The sequence below is a fragment of the Anabrus simplex genome, chromosome 1 (assembly GCF_040414725.1).
Source record: "Anabrus simplex isolate iqAnaSimp1 chromosome 1, ASM4041472v1, whole genome shotgun sequence".
Lineage (NCBI taxonomy): Eukaryota > Metazoa > Arthropoda > Insecta > Orthoptera > Tettigoniidae > Anabrus > Anabrus simplex.
The window spans coordinates 1,420,438,683-1,420,453,185 of NC_090265.1; the positions used below are offsets into that span (position 1 = coordinate 1,420,438,683).

The 14,503-nt window shown below is 37.3% G+C and overlaps 1 protein-coding gene across 1 annotated transcript in view; it reads left to right on the top strand.

Moving 5' to 3' along the window:
• Positions 1 to 14,503, top strand: part of Naa80 (N-alpha-acetyltransferase 80) — a 155,869-nt gene that overhangs the window by 118,029 nt on the left and 23,337 nt on the right. The window contains exon 4 of the mRNA XM_067137880.2: positions 7,342 to 7,417. Coding sequence (XP_066993981.2) covers positions 7,342 to 7,417 — 76 coding nt within the window. The remainder of the gene's footprint in view (positions 1 to 7,341; positions 7,418 to 14,503) is intronic.

Sequence of the window (14,503 nt, forward strand, 5' to 3'; positions counted from 1 at the left end):
CAAGCTAAAGTGTTGATTCGGTACGTCTGCACATGTAAAGTAGAGTAAAGTAGTGAATAGTGTTAGGTTAGAGGAAGTAAGTTGTCAATGAGACAGTGAAAGATGAGCCGAGTTATGGAATCCATCTCGGCAGTGAAATATAGGTGTGACAGCCTACATGTAGAGCTAGGCAATCCGCACACATGTGGGTTGTTACAGGAAGGAGTGGTGAGGAAATAACATTGACAGCTTAAAGGGTCTATGAGGTATCGGTTTCCGAGCCTCATGAGGCGTGTCTGGTCGTGACATCCCAGGGAAGGGTGGTAGCATTTCCTCACCAGGAGTGATGTCGCGGCCAGACAGATTTAGGATAGATTTAGTATATATTCATGTAGTAAAGTAGTTAGTTTAGTTAGGTGGTGTGTTGCATGTGGAGCTGGCGATCCGCCCATGTGCAAGATGCTACAAAGTAGATTTAGAAGTAGTTAAGTAGTATATTCATGTAGTAAGGTAGTGAGTTTAGTTAGGTGGTGTGTTGCATGTGGAGCTGGCGATCCGCCCATGTGCAAGATGCTACAAAGTAGATTTAGAAGTAGTTAAGTAGTAAGTAGTTAGAGTCTAGCTATAAATAGTCTGTGAGTGAGTATTTTATTGGAACATTGTAACTGGGCGAAAGCCTGTTATGTTCAGTTCAATAAATTCATTCATTCATTTGTATCATGTCTACAAATTGATCTTCTCCCAACTCAGTTTCAATTTGTCTTTCCATTCTTTTCTAAATAATACGTGTTAAAATTTTGCAGGCATGAGGTACTAAACTAATGGTGCAGTAGTTTTCACAGTTATCAGCACCAGCTTTCTTGGGAATAGGTATAACAACATTCTGCCAAAAATCTGATGGCACTTCTTCTGTGTAATACATCTTACACACTAAATAGAATAATCTTGGCATGCTGGTTTCTCCTATGGTAGTCAGTAATTCACAGGGAATGTCACGAATTCCAGGTGCCTTGTTCCTATTTAGGTCTTTCAAAGCTCTGTTGAATTCTGACCTTTCAATTGGGTCTCCCATTTCATCAGCATCAACAGCCTCTTCTTGTTCCAGAACCCTATCATCCACTTCTTTTCCTTGATATAGCTGTCGGATATGTTCCTCCCATCTTTCTGCCTTGTCTTCTTTCCCTAGAAGTAGTTTTCCCCCTGAACTCATAATTATTATACACCTAGTTTTCCTTTCTCCAAAGATTTCCTTGATTTTCCAGTATGTAGCATCTACCTTCCCTAGGACCATACAACATTCAGCATCATTGCACTTCTCCTTCAGCCATTGTTCCTTAGCTGTCCTGCATTTCCTGTCTACTTCATTCTTTAATCGCCTATATTCTTTTTATATTAATATCAATTAGCACTTCATTTTTTAAATTTCAACCAGTGGAATATTTACGTACAATAAATGTAGAGAACCGTTTAGATCAATAAAATTTGAAATTCAAAGACAGTATGCACGTTTGAAATACTCAGTTCACCCACCCAACCTCATCAGTGAGAGAAATGGCATGTCTCATATTGTGACATATTTTCAAAGTCTGGAGTGAACAAAGTTCCAGCAATGGTTAAGCAGTCCTTCAAGTATTCAATAGGTATTCTGGATCTGAAAATTTTCCACAAAATTCACGTTGGAAATCTTAGACCCAGATCGAATGCACGGTATTTGTACTCTGCACTACGTCAGCTGCAGTATGGGAGGCGGGCACATATGATAGTTCTTGACCTTGCAAGCAACCTGCACTTGTTTGACCTGGCAAACATCAACCACCAGTCTGAATCTCAGCTGTTAACATGGTAAGAGTGTTATCATGGCAACACCGTATTTTCGTATGTAAAAGTTCTGGTTTCATCTTAATGGTCATGTAAACAGCCATAACTCTCGCTATTGGTGTGCATAAAATCCTAATGGTGTCTATGAAGCCCCTCATTATGATTGGAAGATTGCTGTTTGGTGTGCTGTTAATGCAAAACAAATAATTGGGCCCATTTTTTTTTTTTTATCGAGGCGACAGTAAATACAGAGAGATACCAAGATGACATTTTGATGCCATTCTTCCATCTGTTCAGGGGCTGCCTGGCCGAGGCGGTAAAGGCGTGCTCGGTTCGCCCGGAAGGACGTGGGTTCGAATCCCCGTCAGGAAGTCGTAAAATTTAAGAAACGAGATTTCCACTTCCGGAGGTGCATATGGCCCTGAGGTTCACTCAACCTACACCAAAAATGAGTACCAGGTCAATTCCTGGGGGCAAAGGCGGTCGGGCGTAGAGCTAACCACTCTGCCCCATCACGGGCCGCGGTTAACAATAATGGAAGCCTTTACCTTCCACTCCTCCAAGGGCCTTCATGGCCGGTACGGAGGAGTCTTTGTCTTCCATCTGTTAATGGAAGAAGAAAAATCGTGTGGGTGTTTTCAACAGGATTCATCCCCTGCTCATACACCAGAAGATTCCGTTCTGACAACCTCAGAAGTGTTTGCAGACAGAGTGATCAGTGCTGGTCTATTTCTCGCTCGTTCTCCAGATCTAACAATGTGTGATCTTTTCTTGTGGGGTAAACTGAAAGAAAAAGTGCATCGAACAAATCCACACATTGGAGGAACTGAAAGAAAACATTACAAATGAAATCAGAAAAATTACAGTAGCAGAGCTTACCCACGTCAGCCAGAATATGGTTACCAGGCACAATGCCTGTATAACCCAGGAAGGACAACACTTCCAGCATCTTTTATGAGGTAAGATTTCATATAAGATTGTATACACACTTGAAGCAGGGTGACCGCACTCAACGTAAGTTTGGCTGAAGCAGCTGTATAGCGCAGAGTACAAACACCATGCGTTCCGTCTGAGTTTATATGAGAGATCCTGTATTCCAAAAACTTGTGCAAGTTAGGGTATGAATCTCTACCAGGAGAGAGCCCAAATGATATATAACTTGTGATAGTACATATATCACACCCCCGAATTATATGTAGAAGTTATAGATATTATTGTCAGTATTCGATTTATTATTATTATTATTATTATTATTATTTCATTTATATATTTTGCCATTTATATTGGTAAGCTGGAAGATATCCACATATGTAGGTATGAGTAATTTGTTTTGCACGAGTGGGAAAACATTGTTTTAAGAACTCTGGTAATTTGAATGAGTCATCTGGCTACCCCAGTGTTTGTTGATGTACTTGTGTCGGGAAATTCATGAGTCATGTATATATCCCAGCCTGATGAGATGAGCTTGTTGTTGTACCAGGGAAGTTTGGTGATTCATGTAAAACTCCCGAGAGTTTGTTATTGTCTTGGGAGGAAGAAGTAGTTCAGGGCTTGGTCTTGACTTTAGATCACTCATGATTGGCTGGCAAGCACCAATCAAGACGTATCATCTGAGAGGAGGGGGATGTTGATGTCTATAAAGGTTGATCATACGGCGGCAACCAGGGACATTGTCAGAAACATTGTAAGGGTGATTGTAGAGGTGATTGTAAAGGAACGAGAAGGAAGATAACTACAACTACAACTGAGGCACTGTACGGGAAGGTAGTGGTGCTGATACACGGTACTGGAGTGACACGGCTGCAATGGACTGGACTTAAAACGTTCGTGGAGCGTAGTCTAGTTATGTTCGTGGAAAGTGGCTGATTGTGGAGAGTGCTTGCGCATTAAGTATTGTAGCACTTGTGGCGGCCTAGCATTATATGTTGGTGAAAGCTATCTCAGACTTTCCATAATTTATGTTGAGGATCGACAGACGTGTGTATATATCTTTACAAGTGTTAAAATATGTGAACACAGTAGTACAAGGTACAGTATCTGTGTGATGTGATAACTGCCGATTATGAGAATCGGTAAGTCGAATTGATATAGAGACAGTGAAGGGTATTTATCTTCATACACGTACATTGTTCATCGGACTATCTACAAATGGTAGCGTAGTTCTCGCTTTCGTTTTCCCACTGTTTTCATTATTATTATTATTGTTGTTGTAAATATGGAGTCTTCCAGCAATATTTTATGTGTGTATTATATGTAGAATGTTGTATGTTGATGAGGTGCTCATGCACGGAATTTGTTCAGAATATAGTTAGCTATTTTAGAATCAGTGTTATTGATGAACCTAGGTGCAGTTCCTACCTAATTAGTCGTTTTCAGGAGGTTAGGTAAGGCCTGCAGCAGATGTACCAGTACGCAGCATTATGTACACGCCCTGGGATATAAAGTTTATCTTGCTCTTATCTAAATTCGAGGGATCCATTCTGGTGAACTCTGGCGCCCATACTACGGACATTTTGGTTAATTATGCTTATTAATTTTAATAAGTTTATGAGTAATTTTATTTATATATTTTTATTCATGATTTTATTTATTATTATCATCAAAAAAGTTACAAACTTTCTCTGTCCTTTTTTTCTGTCATCTTCAGCTGTAGCATTTCCATCTGTAATTCTGCCTTGTCGAAATTTTATGATTCAGTTGCTTTGGTACACCATTACTACATTGTAAAAAAGTCTGGTCTCACCTGAGAGTTATATATATCATGCAGCTCATACCCCTCCAGCAGCGATGGCAGTCACACAAACCACAGCTCCTTATCTTCTGTGTCCACATAAGCACTTCCTCCGGAAACCTTCTTAAAGACTATTCCATATCGCTCTTTAAATCAAGCAATCCATCCATTTGATGCAGCAAAATTATAAATGTTCAATCTTGCAGCTATCTTCTTGGCTTTCTCTCATAATATGGTTCCATTTATAGGGATATTGGAAGCCCTTGCTTGCAGATACCAAAATACTCCACTGTTACAAAAATATGACAATTTTCACAACAAACCTTCATTACAAGATACTGAACAAAGTGGGTTTTTTTTTTTTGCTAGTGGCTTTACGTTGCACTGATACAGACAGGTCTTATGGCAACGATGGGATAGGAAAGGGCTAGGAGTGGGAAGGAAGCGACCATGGCTTCATAGCCCCAGTGTGGTGTGAAGATGGGAAACTACAGAAAACCATATTCAGGGCTGCCGACAGTGGGGTTCGAACCCACTATCTCCCGGATGCAAGCTCACAGCTGCACGACCCTAACCACACGACGAACAAATTGTGAGAATCTTCATCCCTCAGGTCATGAATAAAGAGATCTAAGTTAGTTTGAAAGAATCGTACAGCATCATGCAGTTCATGTACCAAATTTCTGATCCCTGTGATATAGTGGTAAGATTGTTTAAGTGGCAAAATATGTCACTCAAGAAAGCAGCTTGTTGGATTGTTTCTTGGTGAATTGATTTTTTTGTTACTGTCATTAACATCACACCCATTGTGTATACTTCTGATTTCATCTTTCAGTTCAAACATTCGTGTTTCCTTTACTAAGCCAGTAAACATTGTTGTGAAGCAGAAGAACTGTGTGTATCGCACCAAGTTCCTGAAGGCAGGTTCTGAAAATTTAGTGTGTCAACGATGATCTCTCATGCAAAAATTAACTATGCTAGTGACTGTACTCGTAATATCAGACAACTCAGGAGAAAACTTAGTGCACAATGTGGTTTGGTGAATTATGCAGTGGCAAAAACACATTAGTATTTGGATCTCAGATATGATGTACCAGGCCACCTCCCATTATGCAAAAGTACCCCCCATCTGTTAACACCAATAATAGATTTTCCCATTTGATATCATACTAGGACATAATAGCGCATAGTATCCGATATATGTATATTGGTCAACTGCATTCAATAGCCTTGAAGCCAAGCAATTCTGCCACAAATCGAACACTGTTAAAGAAATGGATGTATACCACAGTTGAGTGCAGTTGGTCCTTTCTGAAGATTCATCCAGAGCCGCAGAGGCATCGCTCATTTCCCACTTCGGGTTTAGTATGAACATCCATTGATGATAATACTACTCTGTGCTAATTTGTAGCAGCAAACAACTTGTATACTTTTCATGACTTGAATCACTTTCGCATCAGGTGGAAATAACATGCTGTCCGTTATAACAACTGACAAATGATATTTTTTCCCTATCTAAAATCCAGGATAATTTTGAAGATGCCTGTGTTGCCTTCTCTTGTTCTGTGATGAACAAGAACATGCATTCTTGACTTGCTTCTAATGAAGCTTTCAACTTCTGGTTTCTTGCATCACTGGCAAGTGGAAATTGTTGGTCATAACTGAAATGCGTACTATTGAAATGTTGTGTTAAATTTCCACTCTTAATCAAAGCAACTCTCTGATTCCATATTAAATATGCCAGTTTTGCTTGTGTACATTCAGACAAACTGAAGAAGAATTGCAGTTCCCATTCAGACTTGAAGATGCTATTTTCAGAGTTCACTTTACATCTCTTGTAGTCACTCATGATGCAAAAGTTCACTAAAATAACTGAAAATTTACACTGATGTATAAACGTATTATTTTTGTATTTATATGCGGACCAAGCAACAGCTAACTACTAAACAAGGCAGGAAAGAAGCTGCAGACTAGAGAAAAATTGAAATAAACTCTCTTTGCTATTTGTGGAGTCAATATGAAACATGTTCACTCTCATTTCTTCAGTATTTGGTATTGCCATTTGTTGAGGGAATATGGTTTTAGGCCAAGGCAAGTTTAAGTGCGACATTATTCTCCAAGATATTTTTACTGTTTTAATTGTAATTTTTTCCCTTTCTTCTTATTCTTGACATCGTATAAATCATTCAAGTCTGGGAAAAAGGCATGAGGGTCCGGATCCGGACCAAAGTCTGCCATTTGAAGACTCTGCATTAATTTATATGGAATCTTTTTGGGGCCAAATAAACTGAATGATGAATACAGGAAAACGATAGTCCTGGGAATGATGCATCAGGGAACTACTGTATCAGGCAGGATGCAGGCATCCTTTCTCATTAAAGAGTAGTCAGGGTGGTATGCTGTTATGCTGTTTTTATGTTTTAATAAAAATGGATGGTTATACCATTAAAAACTCAAGTATGATCAGAAATGAGAAATAAACTTATCGCAAATAAACTATTTTCATATGCATGTGGATCTTTTTGCCATATACTATTGTGTCTTCCTCTTAAAACAATAATCACCACCACCACCACTATTGTGTCTTTCAGAGTTCAGTGTAGAAGTCTGTGCTTATTATGCACCTCTGTGAGCTACTACAGTATTTGACCTCAACTACCTTTCATCATAAAATAATAAAAGACAAGGACTTAGCCATCATACCTCAGACCTATACCTACTTCTGTTAACTTCTCCTCTTTTGGTCCCATCATCTAACTGCATCTGTAGTGTTCATTTCTATCTTCAAACCTGCTTATTTTTCTTCTTTCCAGTTGTCATACACTCAAGTCTACGAGGAAAAGGCTTTGGAAAACAATTAATGATTAAAACGGAAGAATTTGCCAGAAGGTAAAGTATATTTCAAAGACTTCATAAGTTGTAAAATAGCTTCTTTTCATTTGAACTGGAATTGTGTGAGCTTATCTCCAGGACAGCATAATATTCTTTGAGCAATATTTAGCTTTGGAAAACTAGTATGACTGATATACTATATTATTAAAAATTAATGTAGAAATATATTGGTAGAGACATTATTCAAAGATATGATTATGCTGGTACTGATGACACCAGTTATCTTGCAAGTTCATAGCACAGGGGTGAAAGTCGAGAGGAACATTGCTGTGCCCATGCGTGCACTATAACGTATTGTAAAAACTTAACTAAACTGGCTCAGTACTGCATGTCTTAGTTGCTATGCCATAATGGAGTCAGGTTGTTAAACAAAGTGATTGAAATAGTATGTGATAAGGAAGCCAAAAGTAAGTATGCAAGTGCTCATACTTAAGGCAACAGAGAGATTGGCAGATTATACGGGAGTGAGCCTAGTTACTATCTTGATAATTTTGAAGGAGAGCAAAGAATACTTGACCAAACCACTAAAATCACATACAAAGAAATGGTAAGATTACAGTATTTGTTACTTTAATGGTTATTGTTATTTAGAAGTAGTTGTTCTATTTGGATTAAACTAATTGTTGTTATTATTACACTATAGTTTTGCTATTATTTTAATTACAGACAGAGGAAAATGGAAAAGGTTTGATAAAAAAGGAAATATTAAACAGCATGCCAAAAACATTACAATAGACTCACACACATACACCAAGACCAAGAAGCAAATGTTATCAAACTCAATAGATGATCCAAAACAATGACAAAGCCAAAGCCATAATTAAAATACTAAAAGCCATGGAAGCAGTAGGTTTGTGTGGGACCTTTCCCCAGTTCATAAAACATCTAGGAGAGAAACCAATAAAATGGTTAGCAAGAGTTCTACACAGATATAAGAATTACAAGAAACGTACCATATTCATTCAAGATCTAGCAAACTCTAGCCAACTTAAAACCAGGTAAAGCTCACAAGGACCTGTCAGGATACCACACAAATGCTCTTTTTTAAATGGCTACAACAAAGTAATGGAATGGTTACTGTACAATAGTGCGCGGTTCCCCCATCCAGGTCGGGCCGCAAAGAAATCCTGGCTAGCTCAATTCATCATTATCTATTAATCAAGTATCTGTTTCGGGTCGTAGGTACCGAGAGTAAAGTCACCGTGTGAGCTAAACGGCTAAATTCGCACCAATCAGTTCGTTGGACGTCTCCATCTCGTGAATTAATCCATAACGCTTCATAAATATCCATCATACTTAGTCTATGGATGTTTATAAGTACTTATTTAACCTAAGATACCATTAAAAGAATGGATAAATTTATCTAATATCACTTTATTAAATTAAATAATCTTGAAATTGAATAGAAGTTGAATAGTTTGTTGAAATCTGACTATCTCCTCACCTAACTAATCTGATCTTAGATCTTTGATATAAAAAAATATAAATCTTGACTATATACATTGCTTCTCAAATCAAATCAAAATCAAAATCTCTTTATTTGCAGATGAGGTGTCTACCTCGGTGGCAAATGGTACACTAAAATACATTATTGTCAAGCACTAAATATTAAATTAACAAGAAAAAAATTTTCCTATAATACAATGTTATACAATTTACGCTAACAGTTTTTTCTATTAAACACACAGCTCATCCTTAATAAATTTATATTGTTTACAGAATTCTACATTATAATATCTCCTGTACTACTTTCAAATATAGTCAACTGATATTCAGTATGTGGGATTACTTCAAATGATACTATACCCGTACAACTGGTATAAGATTAAAATTTACATTGCTTTTTTCTTTTTAACCCATTCTGGAACCTAAGTAGCATAACGACCTGCTGCGTCTTAACCAGAGCCCCTTTTGCCACCACTTTTCAGAGTTCCTGAAGGGCCTTCACAGCTACTGTAGCGGTCCCAGGGCCCTCAAAGTCCCCACTGTACTTCACCCCTACAGGCAGTCCCCTACTTTGGCTGTCCACACTCCTTAGACCAGGGGATGGAATTAATTTATTCACACACATTTTTTATTTACATGAACCTCCACTGGTTGAATGCCCTGTAACATTTCATTTATTTTCTCTGTTCCTGTTTATTCTCTTCTTGAATATCTGTACAGATTTTGGAAAAGGATCAAACACTACCCCTGGTAAACTGTTCCACTCATTCACACCCTTCCCAATGAATGAAAATTTACCCCAATCGCTTCTGCTAAAATTCCTTCTAATTTTATATTTGTGGTCAGTCCTGCCGATATAATTATTTTCCAACTGAAGCCTCTCACGGATATCTCCCCATGCTTCTTCTCCTGTATAGGCTCTATATAATCCTATAAGTCTAGTTTTCTCCCTTCTCTTACTTAACATTTCCCACCCAAGTTCCTTTAACATTTCTGATACACTACTCTTTCTCCTGAAATCCCCTGTTACAAATCTTGCTGCTTTCCTCTGCACACTATCTATTTCTTTTATTAGGTATTCTTGGTGAGGATCCCAAACACTGTTTGCATATTCCAATAATGGACGAACCATACTCAAGTAACTTTTTTCTTTTAATTCTTTGTTGCATCCTTTAAGTAGCCTCATTATGACATGTAACGATCTGTATGCTTTCCCAACAATGTCATCCACATGACCCTTCCAGTGCAAATTACTTTCAAATCTCACACCTAAATATTTTGCACTTGCCATCTTTTGGGATAACTATCTCATCCAAAGTATATTCAAATTCAGTTTTAAAACTCCTGTTTGTAAATGTAACAGTTGATTTGCCTCCATTAACCTTCATATTATTCTCTTCAACCCATTGTTGGATACTCTCAAGGTCCCTTTGTAATTCTGAACAATCCTCAATGTTATTTCCCGATAAACAATTATGTCATCTGCAATCTTAATTTTGATGTTATATTGTTCCCTAAAACATTTACATATATTAAGAAAAGTAATGGCCCGATTATACTACCCTGTGCAATTCCCTTACAAACTTTCTCTTCCTGTCATACATTATTTCCTACTTTGACTTTCTGAACCCTTGAATTTAGATATGTTTTTATCCAACGTGTAACCCTTACGTCCAATCCTATTCCCTCCAATTTCTTTAATAATATTCCATGTTCCACTCTATCAAGGGCTTTGGAAACATCTATGGCCATGCAATCTAACTGGCCTCCTGAATCCAATTGATCTGATATGTCCTGCTGAAATCCCATCAGTTGTGCCTCAAAAGAAAATTTCTTTCTAAATCCATACTGGCTCCTCATGAACCAATTTTTATCATCACATATTCCTCTGATGTACTTTGATATTAAACTCTCCAGTATTTTACAAACTATACTGGTCAGGCTGATTGGTCTGTAGTTCTCTGGTTTCCTTTTATCACCCTTTCCTTTATAAATTGGTATTATTATAGATTCCTTCCATTCCTTTGGTATTACACTATTATTTATGACGTAGTCAAAGATAAATTTTAAACAAGGCTATGTACCACCCCATTGTCTTTAACACCTCCCCAATAATTTGATCACTTCCTGCTGCTTTTCCTTGCTGAAGCAGTTAGATTTCTCTGAAAATATCTTCATTTGTGAATGAGAAACTTCTTGTTTCCCTCTGTGTCTCTCCCTCTCTATCTTCTGTTTCGGTTTCCAACTCCTGACAATCATCTACTGAATCTCTGAATTCCCTACTAAATAGGTTTGCTTTCTCAGTATCTGTTAAATAGTGTTCACCCCCTTCTCCCACCATTGTAGGGATTTGGATTCCTTTTCCTTTTTGATTCCTGATATATGAATACAGCTTTTTCCATTTCCCTTTGTGGTCATTACCCTCTTGAAGTATGCCATTCATATAATTCTCTTTTGCTTCCTTTTTCACTCTATTCAGTTCCCTCATTAGCTGTTTTCTAGTTTCTCTACTCTCCCTGCCCTCTTTAATTTTCCTGTTTACTATTCTATATTTGCCTTTTAATTTTCTTATTTCCTTTGTATAATAAACAGGGTCTGAGGTCATTTTACCCTTCTTAACAGGTACAAATCTCTTCTCTCCTTCCCAAATGATTCCTTTAAATTTAGCCCAAAGTGTATCCACATTACTCCCTTCACTTATCCAACAACTGAATTGTGATTTAAGATAAGTCCCAAATTCATCAACTTAAGTTTTTCTGAACAATTTCTTGTCTTGTGTGACCCTCTTATTAAGCCTTTTTGGTACCAGTTCAACATCCATTATTACAGCCTTCAATTACCTCAGTTTTATCAACAATTTCCCATGGTTTAACCAAGAATACATCTAGTAAGTTATTGAGACTAGTCAGTTCTTTTACTACTTGTGTAAATCCTCCCTCCCAAATTAACTTATTTGCCAGTTTCTGTTCATGGGCCAGTATAATCTATTATTTTCTCAAATATTTCCATGTCTCTTTCCTCTCTTCCAGGCCTGTATGTTCCTATAATTCCCACCTCCTTCATATTATCCAAACTAATTTTATCCCTAATATTTCATCCCTTTCATCGGTAAACCATTCATGTGAACAATAAGTTTCCTTCACTGGAATAAACACCCCCCCTCCCTTTTTATCTCCTCGGTCTCTACAATAGACTGTGTACCCTTCTGGAAATACTTCTCTATTACCCACCCATTCTCTTAACCACAATTCCACTCCTATCACCACATCAGTCTCATACGATTCCATCAATGTACCGAATTTTAATTGTTTATTTACTACACTCCAACATTTTACCAAGAGCAGTCTCAGACCCCCTTCCTCCCTAAAACTTGACTGTTGCAATTGGGTAACTTGAAATTCCTTACTTTTCTGAGTTTCATTTTCTAGTTGACTGAGCCAGCTTGAAGTACTGGTGGCTCTTTCTACTAGTTTTCCTGGTCAGTATTATAACTCAAGGGAGTTGCCTTTTTTGCAGTACATATCTTAAGATTAATAAAATCTAGAACAATATTTGCTATCTTTCATTTACCTGAATTGTTTAGATGAAGGCCATGCTTTGTGCAACAGTGTCTCTCGAAACTGCTGCTATCAATTACCTGTGTATTACGAAAATGTTTACAAATTTTAACCATATCTGTATTAACTTTGTCCACTTCAACGTTCACACACGAGTCTCTAATCAAATCATGCCTGTGGGCCACGTTCACTACAAAGTTGTTAGTGTGAGTCAGCTTAGCTAGTGTACATTTAAGTTGAGAAATGACATTCTTAGCGTCGTCGTGAGCTATGTTGTTTGTCCCGCCGATGATCACTACTGCATCACGACTTCCGAGATTTCTTGCTGCCTGTTCCGTGTTTTCCAATAACTTCTTGATTACGGCCCCAGGATAGATGACGGCCGATGCTACAATATCTTCATTGTTCATTTTCTCCGCAATTCCCCTCGCCTGGCTATCACCAAATATAAGAATGTTCAACACTTTCGCCGGTGCACTGTGTGGGATTTTAGACCTAACTTTGCCACTTCTCGTAACGAATTTTGTGCTATACGTTTGACTGCTTTCCATACGGATAGGTCCTTGCGTATCGCTTACTTCCCTCAGGGCTGAAAATCTATTTTTGGTGTCAATTACAAAGTTGTCATTATTTAACTACACTTTTCCTCCTAGAATCTGAAGCAACTTGACACCACGCGCTAGAATTTACGGAGCCACCTGTGTTCTGAGTTTTATTGGTACCGGTACTTTCGATTCCACTAAACGTACCTTCTCCTTTAGAATTGCATTCTCCATTTTTAATGCTTGTAAATCCTGTTGCATTAAAGAGAGAATTACAAGTACATTATCATTACCTCCATCCTCCAAGGAATGAGACGCCAGCGATTCGTTGACCGTTGTAAGCCTAGGTTTGTTACCGCTATTCAAATTGCTCTTGCCACAGCTCACACAGGTCCAAGTATCTTCATTTTTAGCAAAACCACCACTACATATACACTCAAAATAGTACTAAATTAAACACTTTTCACACTGGATACCATTCTTCACTCGCTTCTTATTTACACCACACATATTCCCGATTATTTCACAAGAGAACTGGGAGCTATCTTCACTTACATCCTTCGCTGATGCCATCTTGAAAAAAAAAAGTAGAAAATAATCTAGAGATGCTCATTATTATGACATATTTTAAATTAAAATCACGTTTAGGTTATTCATTTCTCTGCTTGAACATGAAATAATTCCCTAATTTCTCTTTCAAAATTCTTATATAATATATTGCAGATCTATTCAGAAGTTATCTGTCTACTTGCCTGCATGTAGCTGTCAATATTTTAAAATCATGCTTTATATCACCATCACTAATCATTCGTACAAGGAAAATATTAGTCTTCCTATTCATTTCTCGAGTATTTCAGATTCAGTGGCTTTTATCTTCAAATTTTCAAGGAAGAAAAAAGATGAGTTATTTAACATTGTTTCATTTTTAAATAATCTAAAATGACCCTTACTAATCATTATGTAGATCATTTACCTAAAATAAAAATAAATTCCAAAATCAAGCCAAGTGCCAATTACATATATCATGTGCGACCTGTTAGTGTGTCACCAATAACTTATAACACCTTATTCAACATCATTTCTGGACATTCTATGGTCTGTCATCTACAAAGACTTTAATAACAATAACCAGTATCTTGATCATCTAATTATGGAGAACCTCTTCAGTGATATCATTGAAATGAACAATTAAGCATTCTAACTCAATTTATTAAAATAAACATGATTGTGGTCAAGAATTCTGGATATTGTGGGATAATTCCACTCATTCTTCCCTATATGGATTCATTTTGATGATTAACCGGTACCTATCCTACATATTTAAATACATGGATCATATTTAATGCTGGATATGGAATACTGAAGGATTAATATTATGGAATTAAATACATGCATTCTTAACCTTAAATCGCATCAAATTAACTTAATATCACCATTAAAATACATCCATCTCTTCTATCTCGACAAAATAGTAATTATCACCATCATTACTCTTCTTATTATGCAACCATTCTTCATATATATCACCTGTTCCATAT